A 20,407-nucleotide genomic window follows, 5' to 3' on the forward strand; every position below is an offset into this window, starting at 1 on the left:
CGCTAACCCCAAATCCCGCTTCGTAGTACAGGCCCCTGGAAAAAAATGACAACAACAAGTGACTGAGCGAGAGTAAATCTTGGACAGTGTCGTAAAAAGCAACTTAACCTCCAGGTCTATAGGGGGATCTGCCAAGCTAAAAATTACAAAAAAGTTCCTTTATGCTGCTTTAAGGCGAAAACGAAGAGCTTTCAAAAGGATCTGGCTGCAGAAAATGGAGAAAGTGGAGAATTAGTCTTCACTTCTGAGCTAAAAATTATAAAAACTCCTTAAAAACATCACAAGGGAGATTTGCAACCTTTAGCTCAGAGGTCCACCTTACAGGCTGGATGTTAAGTTGCTTTTATGACGCTGTCTGAGATTTTCTTCTACTCTGTCTCTTGCTAGTTATCTGTCTTGATTTCTCTTCCATCATGATTTTCTTAGGCCTCTATGTTACCTCTGTGTGTGCGCCAGCTTCACTATTTTTGATGTATAACATAGTACTATAAGGCAAAGCAAAAATAATCATTTTGGCTGGCTTGTAATAGGGACAGGAGACCGTGACCCCTAGATGATGACTCCTACTAACTAATCTAATATTCCTTTAAATTATATTTTGACATTAAAAAGTCATTTGTGCTGTTTTAATGTATTCTAGGCTTCAAAAGAATGAGAGAAACAAACATTTTTGGAGGGGGATTGTGCACTTGGGACATGGCGGAAATAACTCATTTCCAAAATTAGATCTATTCATAAACTACGATTATCATAAAGCTTTTTTTTTAAGTCAGTTTATTGTGTTGTTTTTGTGCTCTTGCTATTTTGGCCAGATGTATTATTTAGACAGATTACATGTCTCAATGAGACTACCTGCTTGATTAAATAAATATCTGAAAAGAATAATAAATAACCTCTGACAGCCCGACATACCTGGCTCAGATACGGTAACCCCCTTTGGTCTTGCAGTGTCCACCTGCACATGTGATGTGGACACACACTCTCCCACCAAGCTGCATCTCTGAAAAATTCACTCTTTACTTTCTGTCTCCACTTTTTGTTTTGCTCGCTAGTTTAACTCCTGGTTCTGCTTTTCTTTCTTTACTTTCTTCCTCCTTCATTCTTTTCCTCCCTGTAGAAGGTAAGCCTGTTTCTCTCCCCCTCCCCCATGTTTCCAGCATGCAAATGTGTGGATATGTGTGATGGAGAAGGAACTGTGTCCTTATGCTTTCATGGTGCATACATGTCACTGAGGTATTCAACAGTGGATGTGTGAAGTGTTTTAGTCCACTGACTGTTACCTGGTGTGATGAAGTCGGCCCGCAGCACGCAAACTTCATCACTAATAACTACTTCTATATGTTCATCTGTTTCTCTCTGGATGTCCATTTCAGTAAAATGGCTTGAAACAGATGAGTTGTTTTTCTTGTGTTGCTCACTGTGTGGTAGAAACAGTGGCATCCTGTTTTGGGCAGAAAATACTTTCTCAGAAAGACATTTTTGAGCGTTGTTAGCGTTTTCAGTGAGATCATTAATGGTCAAGTTAAAATCTGTTCCACTTGTCTAACCTGTAACCCTGCATGATTCTCTGCACACAGCTTCCTCAAACAATGATCTGTCTGTGTGTGTGTATGGTTGTGTGTGTTTGCTGTGGAAGTGCTGCATACTCAGCGTACGAGCTGCAAAAAGCACTTTCTATCTGTGTGCAAGGGAAACCGCTGGCACATAATGACTGCCATCCCCTTGGATCATGAATTATAGAAGTAAGCTGGTTGCTGTCCAGACACATCAATAATAGATGTGCTACATTGAACGCTCCACTTAAGAGTTTCATTCTTCTCTTCACTGAAAAAAAGACGTCTCTCTCCATCTCATGATAACAAATTAAAAAAAAAGGTTTGTCATTGTCGAGTTGAGATGGTCAAACTCCATCAGGTGTCTAATATTTATTTTTACATCCTAGACTTCGTTTTGATACGATATAATTTAATTGCATAGTGACACAAAATATGTAACAACTGTTTTACTTTCTAATACCAGAACACTAAGTCTCACTTAATATATGTCAAATTAATAATCTAAAACTCATTTACAGAAAAATGTAATTCAAAGTTTACAGCAAGAACCCCATTTCCAAATTCTGGGACAGTTGGTAAATCACTTAAATGTCATATTCTGCTGACAATCAATAGAAAACCAACATTTTGCACCTCCTACAATAGCATGACTTAGAGCAGTGTCTCCCAACCTGGGGTCCGGGCCCCCCCTGGGGGTGCGCCTGAGATCTCTGGGGGGGCGCGAAACTTTGTCTGCTTTGAGGATATGCAGTTGTAAAAATTATATTTGCGCATGTTAAATAAATACAAAATAATAACACACCTAATGGAATACTGTAATCAAAGTCTGTATAAACCCACATATTATTTTAAAATGACCAAAATATATTTCTAAGTTATTTAGCAGGATAAAAACTTAATAACTTATTATTATATCATTATTCAACATTTAATCATACTACTACTCCGACAGGTTGTTAAAGGAAAAATGTTAAAAATGTTTGCACTCATATTAAAAGAGACATTTTTCAGAAATTATTTTATGTCCTTGCAATTATTTTCTGGGCGTATTTTATAAATTGGTGACACAAAATGAAGGTGAGAAAGACAAAGTCATATGTATACAGGGTAAACCAAAGAGAAATATATCACAAAAACATAATTTTCATTTTTTCAATTAAAGATTTGTAACGAATCACTTTACTCTTTTGCTGCTAGTACGTATGGGTCGGGGGGCACGGCTGGTCTTAGACACAAGTAGGGGGGGCTCCAAGGAAAAAAGGTTGGGAACCACTGACTTAGAGCAGCCAATAAACTTGTCTTCCTGAAGTCCAGACCCGTCACCCATAGAGAACAAAGACGAAAACAAGAGGACATCCTGAAATGTTGGGCTGCTGGACTTATACCCGATTCATCATACCTGATTTTGATATGATAGATATTTGAAAGTTCACAAGTGATTTGCTATAATTCTCTCTATATATATATATATGTCTTATTTCCCCTGGCCTATAACCATAAATGAAGTTTTAGCCTCAAATATGAATTTATCAAAACAGTCCCACAACACAACAGCAACTAGTCAGTCAAAATTGAACTCTTTATTGATGGTATTCCAACATGAAGAGTATTCTTGTTTTATTTCTAAGTTGTTCAGGAACACCGACTTTTCCCTTTGACTCAGGATATGGAGGCTTTAAAGAGATCTCTGGCTTTGATTGAATCAAGGATGGCGCAGGCTAAAGGCTGGCTCAAAGACCCTCATGGACAGCCAGGTAGATGTGTGCTTTGGTTTCATTGAATCTCGGGCTTAAACACCCTCCGTGTTGTTCACTAATTAAGTTCTCTGGCATGTTGTTCTCAGGGGACTCTGGGGAGGTGGCAGTGCGTGTCATACTGGATGAAGCCGGCAAGGTGGGAGAGCTGTGTGCCGGGAAGGAGAGGAAAGATATACTCGCGACCACTAAAGCTCTGGGGCAAATGACAGACCTGGTCGCAGATCTGCGAGCAAGGTCTGTACAGGAGAATGTGGACTGCTCGTTTTTAAACCAGTACTCGAGTTGAGGGGGGATGAGGGGGGATGGCATCCCCCCTGAAATAAAAACGGTCAAAATCATCCCCCCTGTAAAACTGCCATCCCTCCTTTCCATCCCTTATGTCATTTCATCAATGAATGTGGTATTACTGCTATTTCAACATTTAGAGTCATCACCAGAAAAATAACTTATTTGACCATTTTCACCTGTTTCAAGTACATTTTCACTTTAAATAAGTAGGAAAATCGGCCACTGGGACAAGATTTTACCTTCTTTCTTGTTCCACTGGTAGATTTTTGTACTTATTTCAAGTGAAAATCTACTTGAAACAGGTGAAAATTGTTGTTTTTTCCAGTGATGATTCTTGTTTTAAGGATAATGAGATTTCTTTTTTAATAAAATGAGACATTTTAACTAGAAATAAGACAAATATTCTTGTTAAGATTTTGAGTTTTTGCAGTGATCCATTTTACTTATCCTGTGAAGGACAGAGTCATATTGATAAGTTCAGAAAACAGTTTTTTATTGTTGTGTTTTGATGTATTTGATGTAAGCCCAGTGGATATTTAAAGCTTACAGAAGGCTGCATTTAACTGCTGCTATGTCATTCCTGCAGTATTTCTGCAGGTGTTTTGGTCAGTGCTATTATTTCTAATATATTATATTATTTGTAATCAGCACAAATTATCTGTCCCCATATGATAAAATCCACCATCCCCCCTGAATTCTGTTTACAACTCGAGTACTGTTTTAAACTCTCTCCTTTACTGGATTCAACTTATTTTTTGTCATGCTTCAGCATTGTTTTTACTGTGTCTTACAGAGGCCAGGGCCCGACACCGGGATGTGTGCAGCGTGCAGCCCAGTGCTCTCAGGGCTTGGATTTATTATTTGGCAAAGTGGACAATGCTGCGCGCCGACTGGAGGCTCTAATCAATGCCAAGCAGGCCATTGCCAGGAGGCTGGACGCTGCACAGGTGTGAGACAGGAACTTTATTTCATCGTGCTTCTTTTCAGTTATTTAACTCGCGGTTATTTAAGTGAATAGGGTCAACAGCCAAGAGCTTCCAAGGAAATTATCCAAAGAAAGCAAGAAGACTTCAATAAAGCTTACTGGATACAAGAAGTTCTCCAAAACCATCCAAACATGAATCCAGGCAATAACAAAACAGGAATGAAATATTTTGAAACAAAAGATTAGGTGGCCATAGTAGATAAGGAAAAGATGATACAGGACATAAAGTAAGTATTAATTAAGCTTAACAAAAACCTCATGCTATAATTCAAGAAAATTGAGATTGAAACTGTCAAAACAAAAAGAATTTGACAAAAACCAAGACAAAACCCCAGTGGATCAACATAAACGGTCACGGTTTTGATGTCTCATTTTCATCCTGGAAGCTCGTGATATTTTTGTAAAGGAGCACATTTATATCCTCATTAGATTTGAATTGAGTCGTTCATGTGTATTGCCAGGCATGGCTCGCTGATCCCCACGGCGGCCCCGAGGGGGAAGAGAACATCCGAGCGCTTCTAGCTGAGGCCAAACGCATCGCAGATCTGTGTGAAGACCCCAAAGAGAGAGATGATATCCTGCGCTCCATCAGTGAGATTGCAGGACTCACCGCCAGGCTTGTGGAGCTGCGCAAACAGTACGCATTCCCTCTTCTCACACATGCACCAGTAACGATAGACTGAATTTAAGTTTTAGTCCCTCCTCTCCCAGGCTCAGACTGCAACCAACTCCCATCAATAGGTGGCATATTTTACCTACCTGGAAAATATGGTGTTGCCTGTCAACCATCAGTCCAAGAATAAAGTATTTTTTACATTTTTGAACTCGGTGTGGTGGGGCCGTGGTATTTCTGTCGAGGGTTGGGAACATTTCCACTCATTTAACACTTTTTAGATATTTCAACATAATTTCTGATACAATCATTTGTTGTTTTATATGGTCAGCGGATAACAGGAAGATAAGTCACTTCATTTTATTAAAATTTAATCTCGTTTAACTAATTCAGTTGCACCATAAATCTTGCATTTGTCAACAATAGATTGCATTGCATTAATTTAGTAGATGCTTTCATCCAAAGTGACTTGAAACAGAAAAAAAAGTGATTTATTTGGAAAGCAAAAAAATGACCAAGCTGTCCAGAACCATACAAAAAACAAACAAAAAAAAACTACAGATTTGAACTTAAAAAAATAAATAAATAAATGTGTGTATGGGAACTATCAAGCTTTTCCTAATCTGGAACAGAAACTACTTTCACAATATGTGACTCATAGTCATATAACCCCACTGCATTCCTATAAGAACTAACTGTACATTCTCACAAAAGAAATACTTTATTAATGCTCTAATCTTGTAGATTAGTTATCTTTATTCAAAGCCATGATATAGTTCAATTTTTTTAGTCTTTAAAGACAGACGTGAAAATAATAATATCACAGACTGTGCTTGAAGAACCCAGTCACTAGAATTTGTACCTTTATGTCTGTAACCATATTGTTATCAATATTATTTATTCATAGGTATAATTGTCATTGGCTTGTCATCAGTTATTCGGAGTGGTATTTTTCTTTTAAATTACTATCTAACAAGGGTGAAGATGACATTAATAAATGGGTCTGAAAGTCGTCTTCATGGGCTGGTTTCTCTTCTAAATTGCTTTTATTGCCATTTGTCTTCCCCTCAAATCATCTTTCTGTTCCTGTTTCAGGGGTAAAGGCGACACCCCGGAGGCTCGTGCACTGGCTAAGCATATTGGAGCAGCACTGCTGACTCTGCAGTCCAAAACCAACCGGGCTGTGGCCAACATGAGACCGGCCAAGCCTGCCGTCACCTTGGAGGGCAAGATGGAGCAGGCGCTCCGCTGGGTGAACAACCCAGGAGTGGACGACAGAGGTGTAGGTGAGTTCAGAATGATGACGGCTTTGGATAGTGGCGTTATCAGACCTTTTTAAGCTTTTTGTGAGCCTGTGTGGATGATGGACGGCCAGCACTTAGTGGCATGAATGTCTGAATAACTCAGAATCAGAATCAGAAATCAAAATCAGAAAAGGGTTTATTGCCAAGTTTGTTAACACACACAAGGAATTTGTTGTGGTGATTGGTGCAATACAATAAAAATAAAAATATAAAAACAAACAAATATATAAGAGATAGAATAAAATGTATAAACAGAAATGTACAATATGAGGTTTTAAAGTGCCGGATATGAGTCTTTACAAAAAGTGACGTAGGATGACTTAGGACAGATAAAATAAAATGTATAAACAGAAATGTACAATATGGGGTTTTAAAGTGCCGGATATGAGTCTTTACAAAAAGTGACGTAGGATGACATAGGACAGATAAAATAAAATGTATAAACAGAAATGTACAATATGGGGTTTTTAAAGTGAAAAAACTAACTTGACTTATAAATGTTTTGCTATCATGCTTTAGTGAGCTGTCTCTCTGTTTTGTCAATGTATTTCCCCTCTTCTCCCATGCTTGCACATGGGAGCAGAGTGTGAGAGGCTGCAGTGGATCACAGGTACCTGCTCACTACCATCCTGGAAGACTGAACCAAATTCAGTCAACATTAATAACATAATGACTTCCTAGAAATATAATAACATCAGCATGAACAAACGAAACATTGCATCCACCTGTTTATCTTGGGTTTTTATAATCTATTATTTACATTTTTATATTCTGTACAGGACTGTCTCAGAAAATTAGAATATTGTGATAAAGTTCTTTATTTTCTGTAATGCAATTAAAAAAACAAAAATGTCACACATTCTGGAATCATTACAAATCAACTGAAATATTGCACGCCTTTTATTATTTTAATATTGCTGATTATGGCTTACAGTTTAAGATTAAGATTCCCAGAATATGCTAATTTTTTGAGATATTTGAGTTTTCTTAAGCTGTAAGCCATGATCAGCAATATTAAAATAATAAAAGGCTTGCAATATTTCAGTTGATTTTTAATGAATCCAGAATGTATGACATTTTTGTTTTTGTAATTGCATTACAGAAAATCACAATATTCAAATTTTCTGAGACAGTCCTGTATGTCACTGCATAAGCTGTTATTAATGTTAAAGTATGGTTTTGTTGTTGTAAATGTTACCTTTATTGTTGCAGCTCCTCTGCCAAGTTTTCATTGCAATTGTCTCAATTTACTTACCTGGATAAATACAGGTTTAAAATATATATATATTGTATCTGTAGATGTGGTGTGAGACTTCTTTATGTTCCCCAACAGGCCAGGCAGCAATCAGAGGGATGGTTGGGGAAGGGAGGAGGCTGGCAGGAGGCCTGCTGGGCCCGTATCGACAGGATATGATTGGCCGCTGCGACCGAACAGAGGCACTGATGACATCTTTGGCAGATATGGCGAACAGGGGGGAGGCTGAAGCTCCTCATGCACGAGCGACAGCTGCACAACTTCAGGGTACTCTCAAGGTATCTGAAGATGCCACGAACACACCCATTATTCTATACATGAATTAAACCTTGAGCTTAACTCTTAACACAAATGTATACAAAATGACTTAACAATGTTTATATACAGTATATATGTCAGACATTTCAAGCTGGGAATAATAACAATGTATGTATAAGGCAAAGCATTGGTGCAGAGCTCCATCTAGTGGATAGATCCAACACTCTCTGCCTCTACCAGGACCTGAGACAACACATGCAGGAGGTGATGACCCAGGAGGTATCGGATGTTTTTAGCGACACCACCACCCCAATTAAGATGCTGGCTGTGGCTGCAACTGCCCCCCCCGATGCCCCCAACAGAGAGGAGGTCAGCAACATGCTAAAATATGCTCCCAGTAGAGCGGTTAACCATTGTTTTCACTGATACGCTACCAGATGCTGTGGTTATCATATCTGTACTCCATGCAAATGCTAATGTTTGCCGTAAGGTTTTTGAAGAGCGTGCAGGAAACTTTGAGACACACGCAGGCCGGTTAGGAGCGACCGCTGAGAAGGCCGCTGCCGTGGGAACCGCCAATAAAATTACAGTGGAGGGCATACATGCTGCCGTGAAACACGCCAGGGAGCTCACACCACAGGTGTGCCTGTTTTCTTTTCTTCTGTTTGCCTCATTTGCATGAATACACAGACTGACACTAAACTGATACCAGCCCGAGTGTGACATGTCTGTGACTGTGCAGGTGACCTCCGCTGCTCGGATCATGCTGAAGAATCCTGGAAACAAAGCAGCATATGAGCATTTTGACACCATGAAGAACCAGTGGATTGACAATGTGGAGAGACTCACTGGTGAGGAACCGCTTGCATAAGTTTTAACAGTAGAGAGTTTTACATCGCAGCATTGAAACAGCCTGGAACAATCAGAAAAAGTGTCAATGCGTGTGCATGTGTACTTTCAGGTCTGGTTGACGAAGCCATCGACACAAAATCCCTGTTAGATGCTTCTGAGGAGGCTATAAAGAAAGACATTGACAAGTGTCGAGTTGCTATGGCAAACGTTCAGCCCCAAATGCTTGTTGCCGGGGCAACAAGCATTGCGAGACGAGCTAATCGGGTCCTGTTGGTGGCCAAGAGGGAAGTTGAAAACTCTGAAGATCCACGGTTCAGAGACACAGTGAAACACGCCTCAGACATCCTCTCACACACTATTTCCCCCATGGTGATGGACGCGAAGGCAGTGGCTGGGAATATACAGGATAAAGGTACAGAGTGGAGAGGTTTTGAAACAAAATGACAATGTTTTGTTTACTGTCTTATCTTTCTTTGTGCTATACGCTCTTGTCTGCAGCTCTGCAGAAAGCTTATTTGGACTCATGTCTGAGGATCCTGGCTGCAGTAGGAAAAGTGAGAGAAGCCTTCCAGCCTCAGGAGCCCGACTTCCCTCCTCCGCCTCCTGACCTGGACCAGCTTCACGTAAGCGCATTCAGATGCCCATGAGCCTTTTTTTTTTTTTTTTTATACATTTTTTATTGAGATCAATAGCCAAAGTAACAATGGTACATACATCTTCATAACTATTCCGAAGAAAAAAAAAAAACAATAGATCACTACATTCAGTGACCGTAGTGTACCAAGTATCACTAAAAGAAAATCACAAGTCAAAGATTTTTTCCCCTTTTTTTTTAACCCCTCCAACATAGAAACATAAAAAATATATAATAATAATAAAAAATAATAAAAAATATATATATAAAATTAAAAAAAAATAAATAAATAAAAAACAGCTCACTAAACTATTACTCTAAACACCATAATGCAAATACACACCCACACATAAATAAAATTGCAAAAAGGAAAGAAAAAGTATATGAAAACACCTGAATGAGTGCCAAGCACTATACAGGCACCTCTAAGTGGGTAACACTTTTAAGTTTGAAACATGGGATATGAAATGTTGCCATCTTTGATAGAACTTTTCAGTACTTCTACGACTAGAGTACCTGATTTTTTCAAGTTTCAGAAAAGACATCATAACCTTAAGCCACATAGAAATTGAGGGACTTACAGCAGATTTCCAATGTAACAATAATGTACGCCTTGCTATCAAAGATGTAAAGGCAACAACATCTCTCTGGGCTGAGTTTAAATTCAGTGAGGAATTCGGAATCCCAAATATGGCGATGAGAGGAGAGGGCTTCAGATTAATTTTAAAGCAGTAGCAGATCTTTTGTATATTAGCTGCCCAATAATATAACTGAAAATTGGGCAGAGCAAGTCCCCCGCTGAGTCTGCATCTCTGCAGCAAACCCATGAGCTGTTTTACTGGTGCAGTAAACTGGGATAAACTGTAAATTAAAGTTCCTCAAACTACAATATGGTTATATGCCGTGATATATTTCCAAAAGACCCCGAAGACCTTAATATGAGTGCTGGTGTCATACATGAACACACTAATTCTTGCCAAATTAAGATCCCTTTCGGTCATATATCATGATCTTAAATTTGAGATGCTTTCTTTTTTTTTCTCTCTCCTGTTAGAAGTCAGTGAGCTTTAAGTAAAAAAGGAAACTCCAGATATTGGAATACATCACAGACTGGATTTGATTACTTTTGATTTGTCTAATAATTAACCTCATCATCATCATCCTTTGGCCTCAGCCGAAGGATATTCCTGCTACTGTTGTTCTCATTAAAGTTTCACCCACACAGTCCAAATTAAACTGTTCAGATGAGGCCAATCAATATTTCCAGAGAATTTGACTATGATAAAGCTTATGGTGGGAATCACATAATGCAAGTTTTCATATGTATTAACTATAAATTTTAAACATCAGATCCTTCATTTTATGTCTTATGCTCCCATCACACCCCCTCTGTTCCTCAAGGACATTTAAGGAAGCGGCCTGTGTTTTTCTGTGTGTCCGCGTTTATTTTCCAGGTCAGTGATGAGCAGGCTCCACCCAAGCCCCCTTTGCCAGAAGGTGAAGTGCCTCCACCTCGGCCCCCTCCCCCGGAGGAAAAGGATGAGGAGTTCCCGGAGCAGAAGGTGGGCGAGGTTCTCAGCGAGCCCATGATGGTGGCAGCCAGGCAGCTGCACGACGAAGCGCGCAAGTGGTCAAGCAAGGTCAGTTCACGCAAACACACACAGAGACGTACAATCTGGTTATTTAACTCAAACGTCTGTGCAGACTTGTTATATTGGTGTGCAATTATGATCACATAACACTGCTTTTTCTCTCTGTTGGCAATAAGATACTTGCACGACAATTAAGTGCCTTCATATATTCTGAAGAAAATCTGAATTTTTAAAAGTCAAGTTGATCCTGAAATGTGGAGATCGGTGGCTCGATTATATTTTCAGGAAAAAATAACGGAAACTGTCATCTGTTCTTTGTGTTATAACGAGCTGCACATGCACACTTACATGCTCAGGTTTGAGAAAATGCTGGAGACAATCCAACTCTCCATCCATTACAGAAGGATGGAGCGGTATATTTGCAGAAGACTCTGTGTATGTGTGCATTCAGATGTCTCTGTGTTCAGGGATAGTTGGTTTGTAAAACTGACCAGTGATAATCAATGAATAAAGCCTTCTTGCTGTCTCTGTGTGCCTCATAATCATTTTCCCTTTCATAGCGCCCTAACAGTTTTTCCACAGCTGTGTTGAGTTCCACACATTAGAGGTGTTTTGCGAAGCAGGAATCCAAATCTATTTCCCACAACAGCATCGTGTCACCTTCAGTTTCTCTGCACACAGCTAGACTCCTAAATGCTCTCGATGGATGCCAGGCCCTGATTTTGGTTAGCGTTAGAGCGTGTTCGATCAGATTTCATAAGCTCAACTCAGCCACTGCCTCAGGCCCATCATGCACCTGCTGTCGTTCCAAGCCAAGTCCCCTGTCCTCTTTTTTTCCATCAAAGCTGTTATTTTGGCTTTGCGTTCAGTTTCACCTCCCTGCTCCTGCAGCACGCTTGTATATGCTCCTCCTCCTATCTTCTGTTCTTCCATCCAGTGCCTCTCATCTGTACTAAATGCGTCCTTTTCCCATGCTTCCCTCCCTCCTGCCATCCATGGCTTCCTCCTTTTTTTCCCCCTTGCTTCTTCTTCTTCCTCCCACTCCCTCTTTGCCCTCTTTCCTTCCCCCATCTTTCCCAATCAACCCTGCTCCTCCAAACGCCTCCAACAATCCCACCCACTCCCACCCTCCCCGTGCCTGGCCCAGCCTGAGGATGTGGAGGCAGTAGAGGAGAGGGATGTAGATGATGAAGATGAGTTTACTGATGGTGAGGATGACTATGAGCCAGAGCTGCTGATGATGCCGTCCAACCAGCCTGTCAATCAACCCATTCTGGCAGCTGCTCAGGCTCTGCACCAGGAGGCGCGCAAGTGGTCCAGCAAGGTCTGCGCACATACATTCACATGAGCGCACACACACAACCACATGTGGGCCAGACAGTCTTTTTAGTCAAAAAGTATGGAGTAAGATAACTTCCAAAAAGATGTTATAACTATTCGTATTCGTAATGATAAACATTTGTATGTAAATAAAAAAGTTGTACCCAAAATTCTGCTGTCACACACATGAGTCTGATAAATTATTAGGGTTAGGATTGTTTTTAAGTGAGTATGAATCTAAAAGCTGTGAGTGCAAAGTCTTGTGAATACAACTCTAATTTCTACGACTACGAGTTTTCACTGTGAACACGAATTCAAGTTTATGGGTACGAGTCGAAAAACTGTTGAAATGACGTCACAGGCAGGTCACAGCATAGACATAAAAAAAATAGAGAAACATATTTTCTCATCAACAAAACATGTTATTTTATTGTCTGAAAAATGGCAAAAATAAGAACTTTATTGATCCCACATAGGAGTAATTCATGTTATATCTGCTATAGAGAACAAGGTAGTGCCAAAAAACAATATATATCCCCTCTCACAAAAATAAGAAAAATATAGAAAAATAGATCAACAAAAACAAAATTTTTCAAATAACAAAATAACATATTTGAACCATTTTTCAGAAAATACAATAACATTTGAACCATTTTTCAGACAATAAAATAATTGAAAAAATCTGAAAAATAGTTAAAATATGTTATTTTGTTACTTGAAAAATGAAAAATATGTTTTGTTGATGAGAAAATATGTTTCTCTATTTTTGTCTATGCTTTGACCTGCCTGTGACGTCATTTCAACAGTTTTTCGACTCGTACCCATAAACTTGAATTCGTGTTCACAGTGAAAACTCGTAGTCGTAGAAATTAGAGTTGTATTCACAAGACTTTGCACTCACAGCTTTTAAATTCATACTCACATAAAAACAATCCTAACCCTAATAATTTATCAGACTCATGTGTGTGACAGCAGAATTTTGGGTACAACTTTTTTATTTACATACAAATGTTTATCATTACGAATACGAATAGTTATAACATGGACACATCTTTTTGGAAGTTACTGTATCTTACTCCATGAAAAAGTACTTTTTGACCACAAATGCACACCCAATCATGCACGTCCACGCATGTGAAAAGATAAATGCACCACACTAAAAGAGAAAGAAATAGCTCTGGCTGACAATGACTGCGGCTGTGCCAAAAACGAGCTCTGCATCCGCCACTACCATGGAAACCTCCAACCAGCTGCAGCTGAAGTTTTCACCGTTGTTGCATTCTACTCAGATGGTCTACACACGGTTACGCTGATGCCATGCTAAAGTTGCACTACGGGTTGAGAACTGAGGTAAAGGCAAGTTTGTTTGCTGCACCACAAACTGGTACTGGCTTCACAAGTCCCTCTCGTATGTTTCTCATCTGGTAAAGTGATTCAAAGGAGGAGCCAAGTGCTTTGTCTCACTGTTACCTCTGTGGTCAGTCATTCGTTGTCTGGCCAGCCTGGGAAGCCAAGGATGACAGTTTCCATAAAGAGTCCTGGGTGATGTAGCTTTGACGTTAGACTGCCTGCTGAACCCAACTGCTTCTGCTTCTTAGTCTCAGGGTGTGCACTAATCACCCGAACACTCATCACCTCATGGGTACTAACCTCAGGTTGACTCTATTGTGACCACGGTTAAATTATTTTTCATATCTCCATCTGTGAACACTAGAAAAGTGTGATAACTTGCACTGACACTGCATGCAGCGTGCTTCTAAACAAGACACCAGCGATGGTTTAGTGTTTGATGGCACTCTTTGCATAGTTCTACTACACGGATCTTTCCATCCTAATTCCTTATCCAAAGCTCAGCTCTCCTCTGATCGCAGCTCTTACTGCCTCCCTCTGCGTGCTGTGCACACAGGGTAACGATATCATAGCAGCGGCCAAGCGCATGGCTCTGCTGATGGCAGAAATGTCTCGACTGGTGCGTGGAGGAAGCGGGAATAAGCGAGCCCTGATCCAGTGTGCCAAGGACATCGCCAAGGCCTCGGATGAGGTGACGAGACTGGCCAAAGAAGTAGCTAAGCAGTGCACCGACAGACGCATCAGAACTAACCTGCTGCAGGTAAGGACATAATCATATGTACCCACGAAATATTCAAATCATATTGATAACATGTCATGATAACGATTACCCTGGTTGCTTTACACTGTGTCAGCATTTACCTGTTATTCATTCTCACAAGAATGAATGAAGGCATCACTTCTGTAGCTGATTGTCTTTATGTTATTTAAGCTTCTGTTATTTGATCAGTGTAGACTAGTGTCTCCCAACCTGGGTTCCGGGCCCCCCCTGGGGGGGCGCCAGAGATCTCTGGGGGGGCGTGAAACTTTGTCTGCTTTGAGGATATGCAGTTGTACAAATTATATTTGCGCATGTTAAATAAATAAAAAATCATAATAACACAACTAATGGAATACAGTAATCCAAGTCTGTATAAACCCACTTAGAAATATATTTTGGTCATTTTAAAATACTAAGTTATTTAGCAGGATAAAAACTTAAAAACGTATTATATAATTATTCAACATTTAATCATACTACTACTCCGGCAGGTTGTTAAAGGAAAAATGTTACAAATATTCGCTCTCATATTGAGAGACATTTTTCAGAAATATTTTTATGTCCTTGCAATTATTTTTTGTGCAGATTTTAAACATTGGTGACACAAAATTAAGTGAAAAAAAACAAAGTCATATCTATAAGAGATAAGATAAGATAATCTTTTATTACTCCCTCAATGGGGAAACTCACATGTTAGCAGCAGTAACTTAACACATACATGCAGGGAAGGGGGTAAAAAAGTAAAAAGTAAAAAAAAAATATATAATTACAGGACAGTATATACTGTACATTGCGAAAGAAAAAAAAGCAGGTAGAATGTGTGTGAGGTAGACAGACAGATATTGCATAGATATTGTATACAGGGTAAACCAAAGATAAATGTATCAAAAAACATAATTATTGTTCATTTTTTTCAATTAAAGGTTTGTAACGAATCACTTTACTCTTTTTTTGGGGGGGGCCCACTAGTCTAGACTAGCTAGACACAAGTAGGGGGGGCTCCAAGGAAAAAAGGTTGGGAACTGCTGGAGTAGACGAAGCCATTGTATGGCTATATGAACACACTGAGCCACCAGTTTATAAGGGTGTAAAAAGAAAACAAACACTTTTGTTGTCAAAGATCATTTTGGAAAACAACACTTAGATAGCCACACTCATAATCTCTCCTTCTGCAGGTGTGTGAGCGAATCCCAACCATCAGCACTCAGCTGAAGATCCTGTCTACTGTCAAAGCCACCATGCTGGGCCGAACAAACATCAGCGAAGAAGAGTCGGAGCAGGTAAACACACAACACTGCACAAAGAAACAAAAGCCAAAAATAATACAGATAAAATAACATTGACTCAATACTCGTCGCACAAAACCATATATTTTGATTTATTATCCCTAAAGAGCACCAAACCATGTGTAAAGCAGTTAAAACTAGCTCTATGTCAATATGTTACAAAAATGTAATTACCGCTTTAATAGTTGCTCTGGACCTTATTTGTTATGTGTTGCTTGTTGTCTATGCTTTTCCACTGCTTCATCATAAATGCATTTGCATAATGTCTGCCTAGAGGGTATGTTACAACCAAAAACGTAATAACGGCCAATAACGTAATAACTGACAATAACGTAATAATTTTGGCCATTTCAAATGTAATAAAGCCAATAGTGTAATAATGTGCCAATAATGTAATAAAACTTTTGAGCCAATAACGTAATAACTTTTTGCCGATAATGTAATAAGGCATTACATTATTGGCTGGTTATTACGTTATTGGCCTGGTATTTAAAAAAAACTTTCAAAATGTGATAACTGGTGCCGATAATGTAATAACACATAAATATGACAGCAGCTCTTGGAAATAAAGGTTTTTTTTGCAGTTTTTGGGCAGTTAGTGGATGACATATAGTCGTCATATTTATTCATCCAAGATATGTCTACACAAACATCTACACAGCTGCTTTATCATTACTGTAAAAAAAACAAAAAAACAACAACAACAACAACTTTGAAACGTCACTTGGGGCCTGTAAGCTCAATGTGTTGATGTAGTTTTTAATTTTCAAACATGAAAAACAAAGTTAGACATATGAACCCTGCAGAGCATTCATTTTAGATCTCCAACAGCTGGTTTCAGTAGTGATCTATTTGTTGACTGGTTAACAGAAGTATGTTACAAGCGTCCTGAGGCGTCTCTCTCTTCTTCTTCTTGTTTTTATTATTGTTTATTTCCAATCAAAAAATCTGAACTGCAATATATAATATACATACAGCAAAAACATGAACAAAAAAAATAAAAACTGTTCCTCCTCAAATGAAAAGTAGCTTTCGCTCATTTACAAATGTGAAAAAAAAACTTAAAATAGTTGACAAGGGAGGAATCATAACAGACAACTGGGATTACTTCTTCCAGTATATGTCTTTGATTTTGTACTGCCCGAAAGTCAGATGAGTAAGGACTATCCAGGCTTTCATCCATCGGCTGTCCTTGCTAAACAACTCCTTTATTCTTGTACTCAGACCACTGTTGCGTCCAGCATCCTCAATGTCATTGTCAACCAAAGGGTTAGCCATAGACTGTTTATCAGAATTAGCTTCAGTTTGAAACAGAAAGCCAGGTTCATCAGCTATACAAGCAGGTTCATCCGATATAGAGGGGGGGTCGGGATTGTTACAACCAATAGTGTAATAATGAGCCAATAATGTAATAAAACTTTTTTTTTATTACATTATTGGCACATTATTACACTATTGGCTTTATTACATTTGAAATGGCCAAAAGTATTACATTATTGGCAGTTATTACATTATTGGCCGTTATTACGTTTTTGGTTGTAACAGGGTAGTTTGGCACACCTCTAACTAGGAATGGGTGATATTTTACCGTTCACGATAAACCGTCAAAAAAATTCCCCACGGTAAGAGAAAGAAAGAAAGAAAGAAAGAAAGAAAGAAAGAAATGAGCCTGAAAGAAAGAAAGAAAGAAAGAAAGAAAGAAAGAAAGAAAGAAGAAAGAAAGAAAGAAAGAAAGAAAGAAAGAAAGAAAGAAAGAAAGAAAGAAAGAAAGAAAGAAAGAAAGAAAGAAAGAAAGAAAGAAAGAAAGAAAGAAAGAAAGAAAAAGAAATGAGCCGGAAAGAAAGAAAGAAAGAAAGAAGAAAGAAATGAGCCAGAAAGAGAGAAAGAAAGAAAGAAAGAAATGAGTCTGAAAGAAAGAAAGAAAGAAAGAAAGAAATGAGCCAGAAGAAAGAAAGAAAGAAAGAAAGAAAGAACGAAAGAAAGAAAGAAAGAAAGAAAGAAAGAAAGAAAGAAAGAAAGAAAGAAAGAAAGAAAGAAAGAAAGAAAGAAAGAAAGAAAGAAAGAAAGAAAGAAAGAAAGAAAGAAAGAAAGAAGAAAGAAAGAAAGAAAAGAAAGAAAGAAAGAAAGAAAGAAAGAAATGAGCCAGAAAGAGAGAAAGAAAGAAAGAAAGAAAGAAATGAGTCTGAAAGAAAGAAAGAAAGAAAGAAAGAAAGAAAGAAAGACAAGAAAGAAAGAGAAGAAAGAAAGAAAGAAAGAAAGAACGAAAGAAATGAGCCTGAAAGAAAGAAAGAAAGAAAGAAAGAAAGAAAGAAAGAAAGAAAGAAAGAAAGAAAGAAAGAAAGAAAGAAAGAAAGAAAGAAAGAAAGAAAAGAAAGAAAGAAAGAAAGAAAGAAGAAAGAAAGAAAGAAAGAAAGAAAGAAAGAAAGAAAGAAAGAAAGAAAGAAAGAAAGAAAGAAAGAAAGAAAGAAAGAAAGAAAGAAAGAAAGAAAGAAAGAAAGAAAGAAAGAAAGAAAGAAAGAAAGAAAGAAATATTCCCGTTGATGACACTTTTTGTATTGGTATTTTTTTTATCGTTATTGGGTTAAATGCCAGAAATTATCGTGATACATTTTTTTGTCCATACCGCCCATCCCTACCTCTAACTGAGGATGTGGGCGCTTTAGCTTTTTTGAATTAGCTTAGTAATCAAAACAAAGCACACTAAGACTGCTCCTCTCAAAAACAGGACGGAAAAAGGACGGGAGCAAAAAGAGAGCATTTCAAACAGATGGTGGTTTGAGGTTAACATTTGACCTGATTGACCTAATTTTAACATAAAATGATCAACTTATGAATGAGTACACCATGGGCTCTTTGAGTAAATCTCTTACATTAGTTGTGACATCATCTGAAAGTGGTTGATTGCTATCCATTTCCCTGTCTAGGCTACGGAGATGTTGGTCCATAACGCCCAGAATCTGATGCAGTCGGTGAAGGAGACTGTCAGAGAAGCAGAAGCCGCCTCCATCAAGATCCGCACGGATGCAGGATGCACCCTCCGCTGGGTGCGGAAAACCCCTTGGTACCAATAAAACTACAAGGACACTGACTCTAGTAACAACCTTCACCTTGAATCGGTAGCACAAACCTCGAGTAAAAGTAGCACTCAGTGCTCTCATTGTTAGACAGCACTTCAAGAGGAAACAGCAGGACTTATTTTCTCCAGCGTAGTTTGGGTGCAAACAGCAGAAAGCAGTAGATTTGGTGCCATGTAGGTTTTATTTACTGGAGTGAGTTCAGCTTTGCCCTCTTGTATCTGCTACTGTGGAATAATGCAGGCTTATCATCGGAGACCGTTTTTAAATATATATTTTTGGTATGTTTTGTCTCAAGACTTTAATCCAGATCCCAGGCATATATTTTTTGCATGAAATGTTTTTTCTATTTTATAAAAGGCAAATTCAAAGGCAAATTCTGACATTATAAGATACCTAACTCAAAGAGGAAGTTTACTTTGCATTCTTCTTTTTGTGTGTGTGTGTGTGTGTGAGTTTCTTATCGTCTGTTGTATATAAAATGTTTAGGGGAAATTTTTCAGTTTTATTCCCTGGGAATGACACTAAAGTGTGGAGTCCTTTGATGCTTATTTTTAATGATGACTAAATAAATACCTATGAATTCAATAGCAATACATCATCGCTGTTGTCATTGATGATGTCTATACTTGAATAACTAAAAGGTCCTGAAAGTGCTAAAAATGAGTGGTTCTCAATCACAAAGCTATTATTTAGAGATTGCAGTAAAGTTCATACTTTCTGAAATGGTCACGGTGTTGGTATGAGTGATGTTGAAGTTTGACATGGTTTTGATGTGTTTTGAATTGTGTTTCAGTTTTATTTAACTTTAACAGTGATAAAATGCCAAAGGATTTGTTTTACATTACTGTAAGCCTCATTAAGTTCTCTTAATAATAAATATCCAGGTTATTAAAATCAACAATGCAGACCTTTTGTAGAAACTGTTAATTTTTTGAAGTTAGAAAAAAAGATTTGTGAATGTTTTCTTGTTTTTTTTTTATTATTTGACTCGTAATGCTTTGTGCCTGCACTCTCTGTAACAGTTGAGCTGTTGGGGATTATTTGGACAGTCATCCAGCATCTCATTTTTTGTTTTTTGTCCTTCTTCCTCACTTTGAATGCTGTAACAGATTTTATTTCAAGACGACCCCGGTGGTTTGAGAGTAAAACTTCTTTGTGATATGATGCAGGGATGCCAGCCCAGCATCCTGTAATGTGTCAGATGTAAAACAGAACTACATATTGATGTCACACATAAAGCAAGATCAGCGAATGCTCATTTTCATTCCTTTATCAGTAGGGCTTTCTTTTCTTTCTTTTTTTTTAAGAATACCAGAGTAAATTTAACTTGTTTTGAAACAGTATGTGTGTGTTCGGTGTGTAATCTAACTCTTAACAGTCTTCTTCAGCCATCCCTGTGAATGTTGAGGTCTAATCACAGCACAGAATACTGCATTTCACTTTTATTTGGGCCTGCAGAGCATGTAGCAGTCACTGTTCCTTCACTGAGAGTGACAGGGTGTGGAGCTGTGTGTACCTGA

General features: G+C 38.4%; 1 protein-coding gene across 2 annotated transcripts in view; it reads left to right on the top strand.

Moving 5' to 3' along the window:
* LOC133464043 (vinculin-like) overlaps positions 1 to 19,246 on the top strand; it is a 35,999-nt gene extending 16,753 nt beyond the window's left edge. Inside the window, exons 7-22 of one of the 2 annotated variants that reach the window (XM_061745987.1) lie at positions 3,220 to 3,310; positions 3,400 to 3,547; positions 4,395 to 4,548; positions 5,048 to 5,223; positions 6,295 to 6,485; positions 7,837 to 8,036; positions 8,257 to 8,385; positions 8,507 to 8,656; positions 8,759 to 8,867; positions 8,978 to 9,280; positions 9,367 to 9,491; positions 10,957 to 11,142; positions 12,242 to 12,418; positions 14,321 to 14,524; positions 15,700 to 15,804; positions 18,735 to 19,246. In XM_061745987.1, coding sequence (XP_061601971.1) covers positions 3,220 to 3,310; positions 3,400 to 3,547; positions 4,395 to 4,548; positions 5,048 to 5,223; positions 6,295 to 6,485; positions 7,837 to 8,036; positions 8,257 to 8,385; positions 8,507 to 8,656; positions 8,759 to 8,867; positions 8,978 to 9,280; positions 9,367 to 9,491; positions 10,957 to 11,142; positions 12,242 to 12,418; positions 14,321 to 14,524; positions 15,700 to 15,804; positions 18,735 to 18,881 — 2,595 coding nt within the window. In that variant the 3' untranslated portion in view covers positions 18,882 to 19,246. The remainder of the gene's footprint in view (positions 1 to 3,219; positions 3,311 to 3,399; positions 3,548 to 4,394; positions 4,549 to 5,047; positions 5,224 to 6,294; positions 6,486 to 7,836; positions 8,037 to 8,256; positions 8,386 to 8,506; positions 8,657 to 8,758; positions 8,868 to 8,977; positions 9,281 to 9,366; positions 9,492 to 10,956; positions 11,143 to 12,241; positions 12,419 to 14,320; positions 14,525 to 15,699; positions 15,805 to 18,734) is intronic. The other variant, XM_061745988.1, reaches the window with a different exon arrangement.
* The last annotated feature ends 1,161 nt before the right edge of the window (positions 19,247 to 20,407 follow it).

The sequence above is a fragment of the Cololabis saira genome, chromosome 17 (genome assembly GCF_033807715.1).
Source record: "Cololabis saira isolate AMF1-May2022 chromosome 17, fColSai1.1, whole genome shotgun sequence".
NCBI classification, from domain to species: domain Eukaryota; kingdom Metazoa; phylum Chordata; class Actinopteri; order Beloniformes; family Belonidae; genus Cololabis; species Cololabis saira.